This window comes from Lampetra fluviatilis, chromosome 39 (genome assembly GCF_964198595.1).
Source record: "Lampetra fluviatilis chromosome 39, kcLamFluv1.1, whole genome shotgun sequence".
NCBI classification, from domain to species: Eukaryota; Metazoa; Chordata; class Hyperoartia; order Petromyzontiformes; family Petromyzontidae; genus Lampetra; species Lampetra fluviatilis.
Genome location: NC_136313.1, coordinates 392,370 through 414,467, shown reverse-complemented (window position 1 = coordinate 414,467; position 22,098 = coordinate 392,370). Strand labels below are relative to the sequence as shown.

At 59.7% G+C, this 22,098-nt stretch overlaps 3 protein-coding genes across 5 annotated transcripts in view; 1 reads left to right on the top strand and 2 right to left on the bottom strand.

Moving 5' to 3' along the window:
* The window catches only part of LOC144945809 (solute carrier organic anion transporter family member 4C1-like), a 20,456-nt gene extending 7,858 nt beyond the window's left edge, over positions 1 to 12,598 (bottom strand). Inside the window, exons 1-10 of the mRNA XM_078874345.1 lie at positions 12,462 to 12,598; positions 11,671 to 11,989; positions 9,998 to 10,261; positions 9,268 to 9,471; positions 8,931 to 9,027; positions 7,877 to 7,998; positions 6,775 to 6,890; positions 6,411 to 6,555; positions 5,778 to 5,973; positions 5,427 to 5,571 (exon numbers count right to left, since the gene is read on the bottom strand). Coding sequence (XP_078730471.1) covers positions 5,427 to 5,571; positions 5,778 to 5,973; positions 6,411 to 6,555; positions 6,775 to 6,890; positions 7,877 to 7,998; positions 8,931 to 9,027; positions 9,268 to 9,471; positions 9,998 to 10,261; positions 11,671 to 11,965 — 1,584 coding nt within the window. The 5' untranslated portion in view covers positions 11,966 to 11,989; positions 12,462 to 12,598. The remainder of the gene's footprint in view (positions 1 to 5,426; positions 5,572 to 5,777; positions 5,974 to 6,410; positions 6,556 to 6,774; positions 6,891 to 7,876; positions 7,999 to 8,930; positions 9,028 to 9,267; positions 9,472 to 9,997; positions 10,262 to 11,670; positions 11,990 to 12,461) is intronic.
* Positions 12,599 to 15,612: 3,014 nt separating this feature from the next.
* LOC144945806 (uncharacterized) lies at positions 15,613 to 17,797 on the bottom strand. Its single transcript, XM_078874340.1, has 2 exons — positions 17,545 to 17,797; positions 15,613 to 16,847 (listed from the first exon to the last, which is right to left on the bottom strand). The coding sequence occupies exon 2, from the start codon at positions 16,353 to 16,355 to the stop codon at positions 15,798 to 15,800; it is 558 nt and encodes a 185-aa protein (XP_078730466.1). The 5' UTR covers positions 16,356 to 16,847; positions 17,545 to 17,797; the 3' UTR covers positions 15,613 to 15,797.
* Positions 17,773 to 21,033, top strand: GDPGP1 (GDP-D-glucose phosphorylase 1). 3 transcript variants are annotated; one of them, XM_078874337.1, is made up of 2 exons: positions 17,773 to 17,893; positions 19,031 to 21,033. In XM_078874337.1, exon 2 carries the CDS (start codon positions 19,126 to 19,128, stop codon positions 20,356 to 20,358), a length of 1,233 nt encoding a protein of 410 aa, XP_078730463.1. In that variant the 5' UTR covers positions 17,773 to 17,893; positions 19,031 to 19,125; the 3' UTR covers positions 20,359 to 21,033. The 3 variants fall into 3 exon arrangements, with proteins under 3 accessions (XP_078730463.1, XP_078730464.1, XP_078730465.1); XM_078874338.1 differs by lacking the exon at positions 17,773 to 17,893 and adding an exon at positions 17,917 to 18,278; XM_078874339.1 differs by lacking the exon at positions 17,773 to 17,893 and adding an exon at positions 17,949 to 17,977.
* Positions 21,034 to 22,098: the final 1,065 nt, after the last annotated feature.

Sequence of the window (22,098 nt, the reverse complement as noted above, 5' to 3'; positions counted from 1 at the left end):
CAACATCACCATCAACATCACCATCAACATCCCCATCAACATCACCATCAACATCACCATCAACATCACCATCAACATCACCATCAACATCCCCATCAACATCACCATCAACATCACCATCAACATCCCCATCAACATCACCATCAACATCCCCATCAACATCACCATCAACATCACCATCAACATCACCATCAACATCACCATCAACATCACCATCAACATCACCATCCACATCACCATCAACATCACCATCAACATCACCATCAACATCCCCATCCACATCCCCATCCACATCACCATCAACATCACCATCAACATCACCATCAACATCCCCATCAACATCACCATCAACATCACCATCAACATCACCATCAACATCACCATCAACATCACCATCAACATCCCCATCAACATCACCATCAACATCACCATCAACATCACCATCAACATCACCATCAACATCACCATCAACATCACCATCCACATCACCATCAACATCACCATCAACATCACCATCAACATCCCCATCCACATCACCATCAACATCACCATCAACATCACCATCAACATCCCCATCAACATCACCATCAACATCACCATCAACATCACCATCAACATCACCATCAACATCCCCATCAACATCACCATCAACATCACCATCAACATCCCCATCAACATCACCATCAACATCCCCATCAACATCACCATCAACATCCCCATCAACATCACCATCAACATCACCATCAACATCACCATCAACATCACCATCAACATCACCATCAACATCACCATCCACATCACCATCAACATCACCATCAACATCACCATCAACATCCCCATCCACATCACCATCAACATCACCATCAACATCACCATCAACATCCCCATCAACATCACCATCAACATCACCATCAACATCACCATCAACATCACCATCAACATCACCATCAACATCCCCATCAACATCACCATCAACATCACCATCAACATCACCATCAACATCACCATCAACATCACCATCAACATCACCATCCACATCACCATCAACATCACCATCAACATCACCATCAACATCCCCATCCACATCACCATCAACATCACCATCAACATCACCATCAACATCCCCATCAACATCACCATCAACATCACCATCAACATCACCATCAACATCACCATCAACATCCCCATCAACATCACCATCAACATCACCATCAACATCCCCATCAACATCACCATCAACATCCCCATCAACATCACCATCAACATCCCCATCAACATCACCATCAACATCACCATCAACATCACCATCAACATCACCATCAACATCACCATCAACATCACCATCCACATCACCATCAACATCACCATCAACATCACCATCAACATCCCCATCCACATCACCATCAACATCACCATCAACATCACCATCAACATCCCCATCAACATCACCATCAACATCACCATCAACATCACCATCAACATCACCATCAACATCACCATCAACATCCCCATCAACATCACCATCAACATCACCATCAACATCACCATCAACATCACCATCCACATCACCATCAACATCACCATCAACATCACCATCAACATCCCCATCCACATCACCATCAACATCACCATCAACATCACCATCAACATCCCCATCAACATCACCATCAACATCACCATCAACATCACCATCAACATCACCATCAACATCACCATCAACATCACCATCAACATCACCATCATTAGCAGCAGCACGGCCGGCGACGTTGCAGTGGTGACGTCACCGTCACTTAGTGGTCAATGGCAGGTGTTGGTGTTGATATTGGAGTGTGTGAGTGAGAGAGTGTGTGTGTAAGTGAGGGTGTGCGTGAGTGAGAGAGCGTGTGAGTGAGAGGGTGTGTGTGTGAGAGAGTGTGTGTGTGAGAGAGAGTGTGTGTGAGTTAGAGAGCGTGTGGATGAGAGGGTGTGTGTGTGAGTGAGAGTGTGTGTGTGAGTGAGAGTGTGTGTGAGAGTGTGTGTGAGTGAGAGAGCGTGTGGATGAGAGGGTGTGTGTGTGAGTGAGAGTGTGTGTGAGAGAGTGTGTGTGTTAGAGAGAGAGTGTGTGTGAGAGAGTGTGCGTGAGTGAAAGTGTGTGTGAGAGAGAGTGTGTGTGAGTGAGAGAGCGTGTGGATGAGAGGGTGTGTGAGAGAGTGTGTGTGTTTGAGTGAGAGCGTGGACCCCCCTAGTGGAGCATCTTCGCCGGTTGGAAACATTTAGGCTGGCCTGCCTACGATCCATCCTGGGTTTAACCAGGATGGATTGTGTGAGGAGCTCACAAGTCCTTGAAAGATCTGGGCAAAGTCCCATCAGTGAGCTCCTCCGGCAGGCAAGGCTGCGTTGGCTGGGTCATGTAGCCCGCATGCCCAGCCACCGCATGCCTAAACAGCTTTTGTTCGGCCGGATCGAGGGGGCTAAACGGGCGCGGCACGGGCTAGAGAAGAGATGGAGTGATGTGGTACAGGAGGACGTGGAGCTGAGTGGACTTGCCGATGACTGGTACCAGCGGTGTCAAGATCGGCCTCAGTGGAGGAGGCTCGTGAAGGACGCTACTGGGCAGTTGGAGGCAGTCGCCCTCCAACAACAACGGAGGGCGGAGGAGCGACGCTCACAACAACGAGCGGAGCGCCGGGTGGCTAAAGCACAGCAAGTTGGCACAGTAGGGGGCACAGGTGGTGCATCAGCCAGTCATCTCGGTCATCTCAGTCAGTCGACCCGTGGCACCTGGGTCTGCCCCGTGACCTCCTGCCAGCGGGCGTTCGACACTTCACGTGGCCTCAGGGTGCACATGGCCTGGCACAAGCGTCGTGGTGACGTCACCGCCACTTAGTGGCGAATGGCGGTTGTTGTGTGTGTGAGAGAGTGCGATCCAGGGATGGCTCCCTATTGGTCAACCACGTTATGTATGCCGATGATTTGGTAATAGCTGCTCATTCAGAAGAGGAGTTGGAGACGCTGCTGCTGAGGCTGGAGTGTGCCACTAAGAGGTGGGGCCTTACCATCAGCCCCACCAAAACTAAGCACCTGCCTGGGTATTTTGTACCATCGGGCACTCCGCCCCCACAACTCCCAATCGGTGATGGGGCAGTTGTGGAGAGAGTAGAGAGTTTCCCATACCTGGGCAGTGTGCTCATGACCAGCTCCAGTTTATCAGCAGAGGTCTCACTCCGAATCAGTCGAGCGGCAATATCTTTTCATCGGTTGCGTAACGCTGTGTGGAAGCTACCTGGTCTGTCGCTCCGCACGAAGCTTCAGGTCTTCTCGGCCACGGTCATTCCCTCCCTTCTCTACGCTTGCGAAACGTGGACCCCCCTAGTGGAGCATCTTCGCCGGTTGGAAACATTTAGGCTGGCCTGCCTACGATCCATCCTGGGTTTGACCAGGCTGGATTGTGTGAGGAGCTCACAAGTCCTTGAAAGATCTGGGCAAAGTCCCATCAGTGAGCTCCTCCGGCAGGCAAGGCTGCGTTGGCTGGGTCATGTAGCCCGCATGCCCAGCCACCGCATGCCTAAACAGCTTTTGTTCGGCCGGATCGAGGGGGCTAAACGGGCGCGGCACGGGCTAGAGAAGAGATGGAGTGATGTGGTACAGGAGGACGTGGAGCTGAGTGGACTTGCCGATGACTGGTACCAGCGGTGTCAAGATCGGCCTCAGTGGAGGAGGCTCGTGAAGGACGCTACTGGGCAGTTGGAGGCAGTCGCCCTCCAACAACAACGGAGGGCGGAGGAGCGACGCTCACAACAACGAGCGGAGCGCCGGGTGGCTAAAGCACAGCAAGTTGGCACAGTAGGGGGCACAGGTGGTGCATCAGCCAGTCATCTCGGTCATCTCGGTCAGTCGACCCGTGGCACCTGGGTCTGCCCCGTGACCTCCTGCCAGCGGGCGTTCGACACTTCACGTGGCCTCAAGGTGCACATGGCCTGGCACAAGCGTCGTGGTGACGTCACCGCCACTTAGTGGCGAATGGCGGTTGTTGTTGTTGTGTGAGAGAGTGTGTGTGTGTGAGAGAGAGTGTGTGTGTGAGTGAGAGTGTGTGTGAGAGAGTGTGTGTGTGAGTGAGAGTGTGTGTGAGAGCGTGTGTGTGAGAGTGAGAGTGTGTGTGAGAGAGCGTGTGTGTGAGTGTGTGTGAGTGAGAGTGTGTGTGAGAGAGAGCGTGTGTGTGAGTGAGAGTGTGTGTGAGTGTGTGTGTGAGTGAGAGCGTGTGGATGAGACAGTGCGTGTGAGTGTGGGGAGCGGTAGTGTAGTGGTTAGCGCTACGCTGCGCTACGAACCCAGCGACCGATTTCAATTCCCGCTCACGGCAAACACCAGAGACATTTATCTGAACCGGTCATGAACCTCCCCTAGGTAGACTCAGCGGCAAATTATTACCGAGTGCGGTGTGCAAGCATTGCCAATAGGGAGACAAAGGCGGCCGGGCGTGGTCCTGGCCACCCACCCCCTCGTGTGCCGTTCCGGCCTTCATAGGTGCTCGCTCACAGCACTTGCCCCAACAGTCTGCTGAGGCTATACGGGGGATCTTTGTCTTTGTGCGAGTGAGTGTGTGGGTGAGAACGTGTTCTCTCTTCCCTGTTCCGTACGGGTCTCCTCCGAGTTCTCCGGCTTCCCCCCAAGGCTAAAACAAAGCCCCGTGCAACGTCACCGGTATTGGCCAAACACGACACCGCCGCCGGCGTAGTGTGGCGAGTCCGGGGAGGGCGCTCCGTGCCTTGAGCGAGAGCACAGTTACACGTCTGCGATTTGACGACCGAGCTACAGTCGGAGAGTTCGTGTATCTTACAACGCTCGAGTCGGTGTGCGTGTGCGGTATTCGCGTGGCCGTGTTTTACGCGCTCGCAGCCTCTGCAGTTGTTCCACAGTCAAGGTGGGGGGGGGGGGGGGCGCGTCGCCGCTCTCTCGTGCTTTCCCAATTGAGTGACCGGCGCCGTAACTTTTCAGAAATTTGGCGAAACTTTCTCCCGTGATGCCCGGCGCTCAACGGCCGATGCGTCTCGGATCGACGTCGCGGGAAACTTTGACGTCCACGGTGATCGAAGGGGACGGCGCGTAGTTTCCCGCTTCACGGTGAACGCACCGCCGCAGTTAATAACCGGGGCTTTCCTGTCGGATTCGAACCGCGGACACCTGCAGAAAGTGGCGGAAGCGCTTCCGTTGGGCCCTGTGCAGGTTGCGCTTGAATTTCGTAATTCCTCTGGCTGCAAACAGGCATCGAGATGGGGGATTAACCTCAACCGAGTCCGCGACCCCGAAATCCTTTCAGGGCCCGGCACATCGCATCCAGTTCCCTCTCGTCGTAGGCCGCGGCAGGCGACGCGGCGACCGGCGAGTGAGAACCGGCACGCCGGGCGCAGTGGCGTGCCGGGGCGGAATGCGCCGGGTGCGCCGAGCACCTGTGGGATGCTGGTGGTGCAGCCCGCGTAGCAGGCGGAGAAGAACTGCACTCCGTCGTCGGTGCAGACCGGCGCGAAGAGCGAACGCTCGCAGCCGCAGGGCGCGTTGCACTCGGCCTCCAGCATCAGCAGCGCCTCGCCAGACCTGGGGCACACCGCCGCCGCCGCTCGGTCTCTCGCTCAGTCGCTCGCTCGGTCTCTCGCTCAGTCGCTCGGTCGCTCGCTCAGGTCATTGGGGCAGCAGGACCCATGTGTGCGTGCGTACCCGCGCGTGCGTACCCGCGCGTGCGTGCGTACCCGCGCGTGCGTGCGTACCCGCGCGTGTGTGCGTACCCGCGCGTGCGTGTGTACCTGTTGTAGGGCTGCGTGACCCCGGCGAAGGGCGCGTTCTCGCAGCTCGCGAAGTAGAAGACGGCGCAGAGCGCCAGCGAAGCCAACGAGGAGCCGGACGCCAGCAGCAGCGTCCGGCGGCACGACAGGTGCAGCTTGCTGACCAGGAGGCCCCCCAGGACCTGACCCACCACCGCCCCCGGTATGCTCACCAAGCCTAGCGGGGGGCGGGCACGGGGGGGGGGGGCACGGCGGGGGCACGGCGCACCGTTATGTCCACTGCGCCACCCAGGAGAGCTTCACGGAGTCTCAGACGCAGTAGGGGGCGATGCTGCTGCTGCTGCTGTGCGATCGCGATGGAGTAATTTGCAGGTCATTTTAGAGCATTGGGATGTGTGGGCGGTGACATTGCGGGTGTGAGTTTAGCTACGGGAAGAAACAGGGAAGAGCCAACAAACTCTGCACGGAACAAACTCTACAGGGAACAAACTCGACGATGAAGACGATGATGATGACGATGACGACAATGATGATGATGATGACGATGATGACGACGATGATGACGACGATGATGACGATGAAGACAATGACGACGATGACGACAACAATGATGATGATGATGACGACGATGCTATAAAAATGGCAGAGCGCTACCTCCAAGCAGCGCTGCGAAGGAGGACGTCTGGCCGAACTGGTTCTCGATGAACTTGGGCATGAAGGTGATGAACCCAGCGACCACGAGGCCCTCGGTGGAGCCGGCCACCGTCACGCACATGAACACCGCGTTCTTCACCAGCAGCTGGCACGCACACACATGAACACACACATAAACATACACACACACACACACACGAGCACACACATGAACACACACACACATGAACACCGCAAGAGAGAGGGGAGGAAGGGAAGGGATGATCGGGGGGAAGAAGAGGTAGGAAGGGATGAGAGAGGAAGGAGAGGGAGGAAGGGAGGGAGGGAGGAGAGGGGAGGGAGGGAGGGCGGGTGAGGGAGGCACCTTGAAGGCGGTGGGGAAGTCGCGCCAGCCGGAGCCGAAGCCGGCGCGTGCCGTCACCTCCTCGCTGCCGTCCTGGTGCGCCTGGGAGACATAGCGCGCACGCAGCCTCGCCGAGCCTGGGGGCACCAACACACACACGCACACACACACGCGCGCACACACGCACAGACGCGCACACACGCACAGACACACACACACGCACATACGCACACAGACACACACACACGCGCACACACGCACACACGCATGCACACAGACACACGCATGCACATAAAAACAAAGTCCAAATAGAAGGTTGGAGTGAGTGCCGTTAGCAAGCACCCACGAAGGCCGGCACGGCGCGCACTCACCCACGCTCACCCACGCTCACCCACACTCACCCACTCGCTCATTCATCTACCAACCCTGTCATCCACTCGCTCACTCCTTTACCGCTACTCCCGTGGTCACTGTTCCTGTGAAATCCACTCGTTCATTTCTTCTCCAGACACTGACTGTGTCGTCTCATCCACCACAACCAGCACCACCACCACCACCGCACTTTGTTCAACCACCACCACACTGCAGGTCTCATCAATAACAACACTCACCCTCCTACTCTCTCATCCACTTGCTCACTCATTCGCTCCCTCAATCATTCACTCACTAAGTTACAACCTCACTCATCCACTCGCTGCAGGTCACAACGGCACTCTCACTCACCCCCACTCACCGATTCGCCCTCTCACTCACAGAACACGCACACCCGCGGACGTGCGTCTCCACACAAGCGTTGGTCACGTGGTCACGTGGTCACGCGGGGAGCGGTGGCGATCCGAGTTCGATCCCTGCTCAGCCGATGACGGTGACGAATATCTGAACCGGCCTCGGGACATCCCCCAAGGCGGACCGAGCCTCCTACGTGTGCCGGGTGCGGCGTGTAAACGTCGGCACCGGGGAGACAAAGGCGCCGTCGCCGACCACCCGCCCCCCCGCTCGGGCGCAGCGCCCGCCGTCGTAGGCGTGCGCTCGCCCCGCGGGTGTGAGCCGGCGGCACGGGGGAGCTCTGCGCGCTCGTGCGCTCGCCCCGCGGGTGCACGGGGGAGCTCTGCGCGCTCGAGACCTGGCAGGGAGCGCGGGAACGCGAAGAGCGGCACGGCGATGGCCCAGGAGAGGAGGCACGCGGCGATGAAGCCGACCCACCAGGCGCCAAGCCAGCGCGAGTCGCTGGGGCTCAGCGGGACGCTGCCGACGCGGGCACGCACGGGGAGACGCACGGAGACACGCACAGACACAGAGACGCACGGAGACACGCACAGAGACAGAGACGCACGGAGACACACACAGACACAGAGACGCACGGAGACACACAGACACAGAGACGCACGGAGACACACAGACACAGAGATGCACGGAGACACACACAGACACAGAGACACAACGGGATACACACATGAGGAGATACAGAGACACACAGAGACACACACACTTTTCAGCACTGGAATGTTTGTTTGGCCAATACCGGTTACACAGAGTGTGTGTGTGTGTACACGTGTGTGTGTCTCCTGTGTGTGTGTCTCCTGTGTGTGTGTCTGTGTGTGTCAGTGTGTCTGTATTGAGCTATGGTGGGGAGCGTGTAGCGGTTAGCGCTACGCTGCGCTACGAACCTGGCGAGCCGGGTTCGATTCCCACTCACGGTCAACACCAGTGACGATTATCTGAACCGGTCCTGGGCCTCCCATAGGTCGACTCAGCCTCAAATGAGTACCGTGTGCGATGTGTAAATATCGCCACTAGGGAGACAAAGACGGTATGGGCGTGGTGCTGGCCACCCACCCCCTCGTGTGCCGTGCCGGCCTTTATAGGTGCTCGCTAACAGCACTTGCCCCTACAGTCTGTTAAGGCTACACGGGGGGATCTTTGTCCTAGCTATGCCAGGGGAGAACTGGAGAACCCGGAGGAAACCCATGCAGAACAAAGGGAGAGAGACCTCCACACGCGCACTCTCACTCACTCGCTCCCACTCACACTCACTCGCTCGCTCACTCACTCACTCACTCCCACTCACATTCACTCCCTACAGAACAGGTTTCAAGAGCACACAAACTCCACACAGAGAGGCACCCGGGTCTGGATTCGAACCCGGGCGCTCGGTGCTGCGAGGCCACGGGACGCACTTGCCGCTCCTGTCCACGTCAATGTAGATGTTGAGCAGCTGCCCTCCGGCGACGTAGCCGATGGCCGGACCCAGCGCGGACATCCCGAAGGCGATGCCTGCAGCACAGAGACAAAGCGAGAGACCGCGGCCCCTGTAGCCGTCGCCACACTCGAGGGGCAAGTGCTGCTAACGATGCTGTTGAGTTGCAACAGGAGCCATGTGCGAGCAGCTGTAGCAGCAGCAGCAGCAACACGGGCAGCAGCTGTAGCAGCAGAGGCAGCAGCAGCAGCAGCAACACGGGCAGCAGCAGCAGCAGCAGCTGTAGCAGCAGGGGCAGCAGGTGTGGTGATAGTCACCGATGTAGAGCGAGGACTGGGCCTGCGTGACGCTCTCGTCCATGAAGGCGGTGCCGAGCGTGTAGAGCGGCGTGCAGCCGGCGCCGTGCAGCAGCTGTCCCAGCACGAACACGAAGAGGTACGCCGAGAGCGAGGGGGCGGCCGCATCGCCGCCCCCCCCGGGCGGGGGGCACGACGAGGAGTTGCGCGTCGCTGAGCACGTCTCTGGGGACGCGGAGTGGAGCCGCCGTGAGTCGGCAGCGGCGGCGTCATCATCATTGTCGTCGTCATCATCGTCATTATCATCATCGCCATCATCATCGTAGTCGTCATCATCGTCATTATCATCGTTGTCATCGTCATTATCATCGTCATCATCGTCGTCGCTATGGTCATCATTATCGTCATCATCATAGTCGACATTATTATCATCATCATCATCGTTGTCATCAACGTTGTCATCGTCGTCATCATGATCATCATCGTCATCGCCATCATCATCGTAGTCATCATGATCGTCATTATCATCGTCGTCATCATCGTCGTCATCGTCGTCGTCATCGTCGTCGTCATCGTCGTCGTCATCGTCGTCGTCATCATCATCGTCGTCACCGTCACAATCATTGTCATTATCATCATCATCCGCCATCATCATCCGGCCGACCCCTCAGAGACACGAATCCGAGAAGCGCCGCTCCTGGGGAGACCCCCCAGCGGCAGGCGCCTCCCCCCGCCCCCACGAGCGACCCACCGAGCCGTTCGTCGCTGAGCCGGTAGGGCCCGGCCGTGAAGTGCGGCAGCGCGAACACGAGCGATCCGGCGCCCATGACGACGGCGCCCAGCGCCAGCCAGCGCGGCTTGTGCCCGCGGCCGCCCAGGAAGGTGACGGGCAGCGTGCAGACGCAGAAGGCGATGTCGTAGCCCGCGGACACGAGCCCCGTGAGCGAGCTGCGCAGGTCGAAGCGCTGCTCGATGGTCGTGATGCTCACGTTCACCAGCCCGTTCACCGCCGCGCCTGCACGCGGCACCGGCACGGCGGGAATTCCCCGTCGCTGTGCCCTTCCCATCCCTCTCTCTCGCTCTGCTGAATCCCTCCCTCCCTCTCGCTCTGCTGAATCCCTCCCTCTCTCTCGCTCTGCTGAATCCCTCCCTCCCTCTCGCTCTGCTGAATCCCTCCCTCCCTCTCGCTCTGCTGAATCCCTCCCTCCCTCTCGCTCTGCTGAATCCCTCCTTCCCTCTCGCTCTGCTGAATCCCTCCCTCCATCTCGCTCTGCTGAATCCCTCCCTCCCTCTCGCTCTGCTGAATCCCTCCCTCCCTCTCGCTCTGCTGAATCCCTCCCTCCCTCTCGCTCTGCTGAATCCCTCCCTCCCTCTCGCTCTGCTGAATCCCTCCCTCCCTCTCGCTCTGCTGAATCCCTCCCTCCCTCTCGCTCTGCTGAATCCCTCCCTCCCTCTCGCTCTGCTGAATCCCTCCCTCCCTCTCGCTCTGCTGAATCCCTCCCTCCCTCTCGCTCTGCTGAATCCCTCCCTCCCTCTCGCTCTGCTGAATCCCTCCCTCCCTCTCGCTCTGCTGAATCCCTCCCTCCCTCTCGCTCTGCTGAATCCCTCCCTCCCTCTCGCTCTGCTGAATCCCTCCCTCCCTCTCGCTCTGCTGAATCCCTCCCTCCCTCTCGCTCTGCTGAATCCCTCCCTCCCTCTCGCTCTGCTGAATCCCTCCCTCCCTCTCGCTCTGCTGAATCCCTCCCTCTCTCTCGCTCTGCTGAATCCCTCCCTCTCTCTCACTCTGCTGAATCCCTCCCTCTCTCTCTCGTCGTAGCAGCAGCAGCATGAGACCTCGACATTGGCATCGAGATCCTGGGCCACATGGCTGCTACTATCACGTGCAAGAATAGCATAGGGGGATACTGCCCATGCCATCCACTCGCACGCAGAGACAAAGTTCCCCCGTATAGTCTCAACAGACTATTGGGGCAAGTGCTGTTAGCGAGAACCTATGAAGGCCGGCACAGCACACGAGGGGGTGGAGGGCCAACACCACCAGGACCGGTTCAGATAATCGCCACTGGTGTTGGCCGTGAGCGAGAATCGAACCCATGTCGCCGAGTTCGTAGCGCAGCGTAGCGCTAACCGCTACACTACCGCTCCACACAGACACACACGGATACACACACACAGATACACAAATAGATAAACAGACACACACACACACAAACAGATACACAGACATATAAACAGATACACAGACACACACACAGATACACAGATACACAAAGACAAAGATGCACACACGCACATATACACAGAACCACACACAGATAGACACACACACAGACACACAGTTACTCACACAGAGACACACACCACCACACACAGACACAGAAAGAGGGGGGGGGGGGCCCGCCCCCACCCTCTCGCAGCACTCACCCTGCAAGGCGCACATGAGTCCGAAGAACAGCAGGTAGCCCTTGGGGTTGTTGCAGACCTGCAGGCAAGAGGGCCTCACACGCCACCACCCACACGGACCCTCGCCAGCCTCCTCCTCCTCCTCCTCCCGCTCCTCCTTCCTCCTCCTCCTCCCGGCTTCGTCGCCTTCCGGGCCGGCGTGGCCGCTTCTCCCCTCGGCCGGTGCAGGCTCCTCGGCGGCACGACGACCCCCATCATCCTCCTCCTCCTCCTCCTGCTGCTCGTAGGCCGGGTTCGGGACGCCCCCGAGAGCCATGGGGAAGAGCCGGCAAACCGGGGCCTGCCGGGCACACGCCCAGACAGAGACCCCCCACGTGGTCCACGGAGGCTGTTGGGGCGAGTGACGTTGCGGCGTACGAGCGGGCGGTGTGGCCGGCACCGTGCCGCCTTTGTCTCCCCAGTGTTGATGTTCACTTCACACGACACCAGGTACTAATTTACAGCCGAGTTGATCTAGGGGAAGCCCAGGAGCAGTTTCAGATATCACTCGGCACTGACGTTAGCCATGTTTGGGAATGAGACTCGGGTCGGAAATCCACGTTCCATCCGCTGCTGGATGAAGACTAACAAATATAAAGGGGCATACAAATCAGAGCGTGTCGTTAAGATGCAGTCGCTCTGGGTAGAGGCAGAGGCACGCTGGGAGTGTCAGCAGCAGCATGTGAATAGACTCGCGCAGAGACCCATGCACTCACAGCGAGACCCATAGACTCGTGTACAAACCCATGACTCCCTCCCTATTAAATAATCACCTGTCACGGTCCGTGCTGCGTGCGTGCCGTGCCTGTCGGCGCGCGTCTCCCGCGGTCGACGCGTCCCGTCCTCCTCCTGCGCCTCTCCTCCGCAGAGTGGCGGCGCGCCCCGTGCCGCCCGGCGCCAGCGAGGTGAACTTAAAACTCACACGGACTTTGTCACGTAAACTCACGCGCACGCACGCGGGTTCACCTACAAGACGCCACAAACGTTATCGGGTGCCGTGCGTGACCCGCAACGGCGCGGCGCCGATAAGGCGGTGACTCCACGAGGGCCGCACACGACTCCAGAGCCGCCGGCGGCCCCCGTCGTCGCCGGCGGCGCGGCACGCCAAGGGCGCTCGCCGCGCGCAACCGTACGACGAACAGAGCAAAGAACGTTTTGAGATGACGAACCTTCGGTTGCGTGTGCCTCTCCGCAAAAACCACGTGTTTATACTTGTACACCTCCCATCCGCCACCCGGGCCTCCCCAGTTTCGACATGCAGACATGCAGTGTCTCATCAGGAGAGTCAGGCTGCTTAGACCGTTGGTTCAACACAAGCAAAAACTCTGGACTCGTTTCAACTTGCAGTGTCTCTTCAGCAGTCAGACGTGCTTGAACAGATGCTGGTGAACGGCCGGATGTTTAGTGGCAGTTGTGGAAATGATCATTAACGCAATAATTGAGCGGACAATTTAAATCCTTCACCTTTCCTCTCCACATAAAAAAAAACTCAAGAGTCGTTTCACACGTCCTATCGGCCACACATGCTTGCCGATAAACATCTGGCAGCTCTCCAGCATCGGTTGAAGCAATCCCAACCTTGCCGATGAGACACCAAAAGTCGAAAGGGGTCCAGAATTTTTCTCGAATTCAACGAAAGCTGGCGCTATGACGAACTCGCGGGAAGGAAGACCGCGTGGGCGATGGGACTTGTAAATAGAAACCGCTTTGTTTTTTACTTTACTTACGTGGAGGGCGGACGTGGGAAAGAGGGAGACGGAGCGCTCTGCCCGGTTATCAACACGGTCGGTGCTGAGCTGCCCCGTGCACCGGGCCAGCAGATAGCAGCGCAGATAACAGCAGCGCAGATATCAGCGCAGATAGCAGTGCAGATAACAGCAGCAGCAGCAGCAGGAACAACACGAGGCGGCTCGCGGGGACAAAGTCCGAAACGCTGGACTTGAGTCGGGGTGTGGCAATCACGGAGGGTGGCCGGGCTCTCGACGCGAAGTCACCTGGGGACAGCGGGGGTCAGCTGGTGTTCACCCCGTGCGGACCGAGCGCAGGACGGACGCGCGATGATCCCACGCGCGTACGGACCGACCGCGGTGAACCAACGCGTGGCCCGGGCGGATCGGCGTGGGAGCGGGCGGCGAGCGGAAGGTCGCGAGTTCAATCCTAGGTTGTGGTGGGCAGGTCGATTCGGCCCATCATTCCTTCCTCCGGGGGCAATAAAATCAATACCACGCCACTCGCGGAAGCTCAATAGAGACTTGTCCGCGCCTGCCATAGCGATGTGGAATTTCAACCACTGGCTCTGCGGGGGCTGTAACCGGAAGAGGAGCATCCTAGGCCTTGACGTGGCTCATGTGAGCAGCAGGAGTTAACAACACAAACGAACCATCACGGCCGTCTCGAGTGTGGAGAAGCCAACAAAGTAACTGGGCAGACGGTTCGCCTCCTTCCCACATCTGTTCCGCCATGTGAACCAACTCCAAGTCATTGTTTACACATCTCACCAGCCACACGGACTTCTGCCAGTGCACATTTTCAGAAGCATTGGTTCGGGCTTGCCTGGTTCGGGCTTGCCTGAGGCTCGCCTGGACCAATGCTTTTGGTGAACTGCCAATCCCCTTCAAGGATAAAGCAGAGAAGCGAGCAGTGGAACTGTTGAAATTGAATTTTTATTCTTCACGTGACGCTGCACAGCTGCACAGGGGCAGGGAGGAGGCCGGGTGCTCCTGCACGTAAGCACGTTGAACTTCGTTCGCACCGTACGTAGCCAACCAGGCCAATCGGAGGTGCGGGGAAGGACAACAAACCAACAACAACAACAACAGCCGCCATTCGCCACTAAGTGGCGGCGATGTCACCACGGCGCTTGCGCCAGGCTATGTGCACGTTAAGGCCACGTGAAGTGTCGAACGCCCGCTGGCAGGAGGTCACGGGGCAGACCCAGGTGCTATGGGTCGACTGACTGAGATGACCGAGACGACTTGCCGATGCATCACCTGTGCCCCCTACTGTGCAACTTGCTGTGCTTTAGCCGCCCGCTCGTTGTTGACTAAACAACACCAGAACCACGCACGCACAGACGCGATAGCGAGAGATTGTGACCCAAATTTTGTCACGAGGGCACTGTAATACCTGGGGCGGACTGCCCCCCAGGTCTTGCTTCACTGCACTTCATAGAATTCGAAGCAAAGCAGTCACAGTGATGACAATGTTACTGCGCTTGTTCACGTATGTTGAACTTCTTTCGCACCGTACGTAGCCAATCGTGCTCGTCGGAGGTGCGGGGGAAGGACCCTGCAGGAAAGCCTCACCGAGTCTCTTTTTCACGAGGGTCCTGCCAAGTTGTCGCAGTCGAGGGAGATGTTGCCGTGTGATGCCAATTGAGTAATTTGCTGGTTGAAACTAAAATAAAACTAAATTATTTTTTATTTCACCAGGTAAGGCCCTACTGAGCTATGTGGCTCTTTTCACAAGCGACCTGGCCACAAATGATAGCTAAACGAAGTGGCTTATCACGTGGAAATTTATATCAGCAAAACACACGTTTCTAAATGTGGAGGGAAAAACCGGACGATCCGGAGAAGAGAGAGAGACAAGACATGCAAACGCCAAATATACAGCAGAAGGCGTCAGGGTTGAGATCGAACCTGCTATCTCCTGCATACCAGGCGAGGGAGTTCACATCTCGCCACCGTGGTTAATTTACAAGCACTGCGATGTGGTTTCAGCCAATACCGGTTACATTGTGACTCTTATATATAAATATATATTTGGCTATGGGAGAGAGAGAACACACAAACTCTGCGGGATAACGCGCCCGAGTCGGCAATGGAACCCAGGCCGAGTGTTACCACTGCGCTGCCCCCCCCCCCCCCCCAACGGTGCCACTCACTGCCCCCCCCCCCCCCCACGGTGCCACTCACTGCGCTCTCACCGAGACCCCGCGGAGCAACCACGGCGGTGAACCCGGCTACCGCCGCCGCCGGGCCGATGAACGACGCGGGGGCCAGATGCAGAGCAGGCCGCTCGGCCCCGCACCGATAAGGAGCACTGCGACCGTAAACTTGACGGCGGCGATAGCGCGTCCCGTTTGTAGCGCGTCCCGTTTGAAGATCTTATCGCGTGATCCGCCCATCTTGGACGAACGACCGCTGCGCCACCGGGGAGTCGGGGCGGCGGCCCGGCGGGAGGGCGATCGCCGCTCGTTGCGCAGATTCGCGGTTCGACCCCGGCGGTCCGCCCCGGTTAACGCTGCGGAGCGTAATATCCGTGTTGGTCGGGGTCATCTCCGTCACCGACGCAGTCGCCTCATTCACGTTCATCTCGTTCACCTTGCTCGTCACGTGCGTCACGCTCAACTCCGCAGGCCGAGCAGGAGGACGGCGGTGGCGGCGATGACGGTGACGTTCGGCGACTGGACGGCCAGGGTCGGCCTTCGGTCGCTCGAGGAAGTGCCGGCTGCCGCCACAGGAACCCCGTTGGTGCAAGTGGCCCCGCGTGTCCCCGCTCGCGCCGTGTCCCCCTCCCACGCGCAGTCGCGGGTCACCGCTGCGCCACCGCTCGGCCCGCTCGCGGCTCCGAGCTCCGGGGACGAGGTACGGGCGGAGCGCGCGGAACGCGCGGACACGCCGCAGCCTGTGCTGGGCGGCCAGCGTGACGGCGTCGAGGTCCATGACGTCCCCGGGCCACGCACGGCGCGAGCGGTCGGCGCGAGCGGTCGGCGCGAGCGGTCGGCGCGAGCGGTCGGCGCGAGCGGTCGGCGCGAGCGGTCGGCGCGAGCGGTCGGCGCGAGCGGTCGGCGCGAGCGGTCGGCGCGAGCGGTCGGCGCGAGCGGTCGGCGCGAGAGGACGGGAGCGCAGCCTCGTCGCCAGAGTGACCCAGCTGGCTCGCCGAGCGAGCAGATCTCGACTTGGTTGTTTCAACTCCGACTTCTACTCGGCGTCTTTTTGTCGCTTACTTTGACCTCTGGTCGCCCCGCTTCGTACTTTGCTTCGCTGCTGTACTTTGTGTTGTTGTTGTTGATGTTGTTGTTCTTGGTGACCCGGGTCACGTGTGCAAACGAACACCGCTGCTGTTGGCCCGGTCTCTCTCTCGAGCTCTCGGGCCGTTCCACAAACATCGCCGCTCGTCGCGAACGAGTTCAGCGGCTGCAGGACACCAGGACCCTGAGATGGGAGATGGGAGGGGGTGGGTAAAGGCGCAGCTCTGCAAGTGTTAACGAACTGTGTGTGCACGTTGCACCTTCTTTCGCACCGTACATTGCCTACCGTGCTAATCGGAGGTGCGGGGGAAGGACAACAAACTAAACACAAAAATCAGCTCGAGAGAAATGCGTTGGTCAATTTCGACGACTTCAAAGTGCACAGCTCCGCTTCTTCACATCGGACGGAAACGCGTTCCACACGGCCGCAGAAGCACGTCTGAAAGAGGTAACGGCGCAGCCCTGAAAGTGCTCGCTCAAGCCGCTGCTGGCAGAAGGGACTCGGCTACAGGGAGCTCTCTCTCTCGAGGGGGGGGGGGGGTATTTGGCCTCCTCTTCCACACTCACCAGACGCCTTGGAACACGCGGGGTGTGACCCACGCCTTGACCCCCCCCCGCCCACAGGCGACCTGCCCCCCTCACGGGCGTGCCCGCGGTACGGCTCGGGGACACTCCAAGTGCCGCGCCGGGTGATCGACTCGGAGGTCCGGCGCGCTGCTGACCACTCCACTGTCGCGGTGAGTGTAGGGAGCGGTGGCGCAGTGGTGAGTGTGGGGAGCGGTGGCGCAGTGGTTGGCGCGGTGAGTGTGGGGAGCGGTGGCGCAGTGGTTGGCGCGGTGAGTAAGGGGAGCGGTGGCGCAGTGGTGAGCAAGCGCACTGACCGGCGTGGTGAAGTATGGTCAGACGGCCTCCGTGACCGGCAGCAGCGTGGCCTCCATCCAGCAGTGGATTGAGAAAGGGGGAGGGAGGGGGGGGCCGTGAATGGCGGGATCCCACGGGGGGCGCAGTGCCACTGTGCCCGACAGCTGTGCCACCCACGTGGTTCGCGCGTGCGGCGACTTCCGGGTCGCCACGTGGAGGGGGAGAGGCGGGGGGGGAGAGGCGGGGGGGAGGAGGTCGCGCGCCGCGTCCCCACGGCGCTCTCCCTCGTCACTTTGCTCGATCCGCTGCTGGACGAGCGCCTTCCTCCGCGCGCCGCGACAGCCCCGCGGCTCGTGCAGGGACGGCCCCGTGAGTGGGGGCCGGGGGGTGGGGGCCGGGGGGGGGGGTCGGATCGTCCCGTCCCGCCAGCTGATTGCGGGAGTCGAACTCGCGGTGCGCTCACCACTCGCGCCACCGCTCCCCCGCATACCGAGACAGCGTGAGGTCGTCATCTCGCGGTGGACAGACGCGTCGTCACCCAACACCGCGAATGGACGGCTCGTTCGCGGTGTTGGATGATGCGACGTGATGTTGATCGTGTGCCAGGGCTTGTCCGCTGCCGCTTGAAGGCCGACGCCCACGCCGCCATCAATCGGCACGCGCGGTTCTCCGACGCCGCAGCCGATTCGATTCCATCGCTCCATCTCCGCGGTGGCGCCTCTCGCGCGGTCTCTCCTGAGGCTGCCATTCCATCGTGAGCCTCGTCCCCGGCATCGCCACAGGCGGTGTGCGGTGCCCAGGCCCCACTGCTCGATTAATGTACAATGGCGCTCAGCTCTTTGCTCGGTCCACTGCTGGATTAAGGTCGTGCGGACTGCGACGGGACACGACCACGGTCAGCGCGGGTTCGTTAAAAGGGGCCCCCCCCCCCACAAACCGGTTGAGATGTCACTCGCCACTGACGTTAACCGTGGCCGGGAATCGAACCTACAGCGAGGGGAACAAGTATTTGATCCCCTGCTGATGTTGTACGTTTGCCCACTGACAAAGAAATGATCAGTCTATCATTTTAATGGTAGGTTTATTTGAACAGCGAGAGACAGAATAACAACAACAAAATCCAGAAAAACGCATGTCAAAAATGTTATAAATTGATTTGCATTTTAATGAGGGAAATAAGTATTTGACCCCCTCTCAATCAGAAAGAATTCTGGCTCCCAGGTGTCTTTTATACAGGTAACGAGCTGAGATTAGGAGCACACTCTTAAAGGGAGTGCTCCTAATCTCAGCTTGTTACCTGTATAAAAGACACCTGTTCACAGAAGCAATCAATCAGATTCCAAACTCTCCACCATGGCCAAGACCAAAGAGCCCTCCAAGGATGTCAGGGACAAGATTGTAGACCTACACAAGGCTGGAATGGGCTACAAGACCATCGCCAAGCAGCTTAGGTCGCCAGGTTCACAGCACGACGCTAACCCCCCCCCCCCGTCCTGTGCACTGCAGTCGGGGTGGAGCACGTGGCTCGCACTGCGGAGGCAGCCGTGAGGGTTGGTGGATCACGCGCGCGTCGTCGTCGCCACCCACGCGTCCGCGGGGCCATGTCGGCGAGCGGCGCTGCCGGTGCTGGCCGCCCGTCCCCGCCGCCCGAGGTGTTCCGTTACTCGGACGCGGATCTGCGGAGCGGCGCCTCGGGGCGTCGCTTCGACGAGGCGCTGCTGCGGCTGTGGGACGAGCGCATGGAGGCCGGGGGGGCCTTCCGCTACGCGCTGCGCGCGCCGCCGCCCACGCGCCGCCTGCCGGGGCCCTTGGGCCTCCTCGTGCAGCTGAACCCCGAGCGGGCCGCCCTGCGCCGGCCCGCGCAGGACGCCCGGCGCCTGGACCAGCCCTTCCAGCCGGAGCTGTTCAACTTCACGCGCGTCCCGCCCGCCGAGATCCTCCTGGAGATGCGGCGGAGCGACGACGCGGCCGAGTCGCCGGGCGACCTCGTGCTGGTCAACGCGAGCCCGCTCGAGCGCGGCCACGTGCTGCTCGTGCCGGCGCCCGGCCTGCGCCTCCCGCAGGCGCTGACCGAGCGCGCCGCCCGGCTCGGCGTCGACGCGCTGCTGCTGAGCTCGCGCCGGGGCCTGCGCGTGGGCTTCAACTCGCTGTGCGCCCTCGCCTCCGTCAACCACCTGCACCTGCACGCCTACTACCTGGAGCGCGCGCTGCTGGCCGAGCGGGCGCCCGCGGTGGCGGTGGAGGAGGGCGGCCCGCTGCACGAGCTGGGGCCGCCCTCCCACCCGGCGCGGGGCTTCCTGCTGTACGAGGAGGAGGCGAGCGCCGACGCTGCGGGGCGGCTGGCGCGCCGCCTGCACGCCGTCGCCTCGCGCCTGGCGCTCCGCGGCTACGCGCACAACGTGTTCGTGTGCCGGGGGGCGCCGCCCGGCCCGCCGCGGCCGCGCGACGACGGCGGCGTCGCACCGAGCGGGGTGCGCGCGCTGGTGTGGCCGCGCGAGCCGTGCCCCGGCGCCAAGGAGCTGGCGCCCCGGGCGGAGGAGGAAGACGGCGCCGCGCGGTTCAACGTGGCGCTGTGCGAGCTGGCGGGACACGTGCCGCTGGCGAGCCGCCGCCTCTTCGAGACAATCACCGAGGCGCAGGCGGCCGGCGTCATCGGCGGACACTCGCTCGCCGAGCAGCCGTTCCGAGCGCTGGCCCGCGAGCTGGCGGCGCTGCTCCGGGAAGACGCCGCCGCGGGGACCGGGGACGACCGCCGCGGAGCGTGCGGCGCTAGCGACGGGGGTGGCGCAGCGTGCGGCGCTAGCGACGGGGGTATCGCAGTGTGTGAACCTTGAGTCGTGTTCTGTGCCAATTAGTCGTGGACAGAAACTTGTGATGAGCTGTGCAGGTGCATGCTGGGTAATGAGAGATGTAAATAAACGTTGCGTTTCACGACGCGCCAACACAACCTGCCGGCCTACTGTCCCACTCGACTCATCTTAAACCCCAAGTAGTTGTCCAAGCGGATTCTGTACAGGTTTTGATCTTCTGCGTCTCAGCAGCAGTTCGAACAAGAGAAATATTACGATTCGCAAATGCTTCCTGGGTTAGATTGCGTGAATACAATGTCAATGTGTGCCTTGCACCCTCCTCCACCCGACACGGCCAAAGAAATTAAGCGGCGACGCGAACAGACACGCCGCTTGCTACGGCTGTGTTGGACGTGTGTGGATCGCTATACCCACACACCGGTGCACTGAGAAACCATAATGCTATTCACCACGCGCGCGCACGCGTTCACGCGATGGCCTCATTTATTTGGCTGTGTCGGGCGGAGGAGGGTGTACGACACAACATTGGCATTGTACTCGCGCGGTGATCCGACCCCCAAAATAAATCCATTTCGAATTGTAACATCTGTCGCGAAAGCCCACCTCTTCTGTCGCCAATTCACAGCTGTCAACCCCTTATCTGTGCCTACCTTCTTACAGACCAACTCAGACCATATTAGAAATCTCAACGTTCATCCTACAAAATAGCATCACAATGGAGAAACAAACATTTTTTGCCCGGATTGAAACGGTTGTACGCCGTATGGACCTCAAATCTAATACTTCCCTGCACAAGAATACGGGGTAAACCATGTGTTGAGAGCTATGCCAATGCTCTTCCCCTCCTACAAACTACCCTCTTATCGCTGTCACTCCGACCTCCATCCTTGCACTCCCGCTGCCATCCAAGTCGTTGCATTCTGTGTCACCGTTTTTGTAAGCTGCGTGAAGCGCCTAGATGCATGCTCGCACGCATGCTCACACACACGCTCGCACGCACGTACGCTCGCACGCACAAGAATCCACTCCACGGCGCCGTTCAGCTGGCGAATACAAAAATATTTATTGAGATTCGGGGGGCTCCCGCGAGGCGTGGGTACAAATCCGCCCCCTGCCTCCCTCTTCTCGAGTCGCGGGCGTTCAAGGACGTCGAGGCGGAACATCGTTTCACAATCGCGGGGCGCCTGCGACTCGTCACCATTGGGATCTGCGAGCTCACGGATCGGTCCGTTCGGCCGCTCGGTTCCTTCCAAAGACCGCACGAGTGAAACGGCTCAGCCCTGGCTCAGGCTCGGCTCTGGGAATCCTGAGCGCGACCGGGAGCGTGCTCGGAGGTGGCTCAAGTTAAGGCTCGCTGGAGCCAGAGCCAGGCCTGAGCCGAGTCGAGACTGGGATCACGGCGAGCCGCATCACGACCTCGTGGGGCCGTGACGTCGTGGCCGAGCGGTAGCGCATTCCCCACTCGTTGCAGAGCTTCGCAATTTCACTCCGGCAGGCCGCCCCGGTTATTACTGCGGGCGTCATCAATAATTCACGGCACCGTCGGTTCACCACGGACGGTGTCCAGGCTCACAGCGGCCACCCTGGTGAACGCTGCGGCGTGCGTCTTAGCCGGACGACGCTCCTCCGTGCCGTCTGCGTCACTCGCAGCGGCCGGGGGACGTCCCACGGCGTCACTCAGCGAGCCGCTCGGGCATCTGGCGCTGCCGTCGCCGTCCCAATTTGCCTAATTAGAACAATGGCGCCGCCAAAGGCGACTCGGTG

Coding starts and splice junctions, on each gene's coding strand:
- GDPGP1 (XM_078874337.1), top strand. CDS start 19,126: ATGTCGGCGAGCGGCGCTGCCGGTGCTGGCCGCCCGTCCCCGCCGCCC.
- LOC144945806 (XM_078874340.1), bottom strand. CDS start 16,355: ATGGACCTCGACGCCGTCACGCTGGCCGCCCAGCACAGGCTGCGGCGT.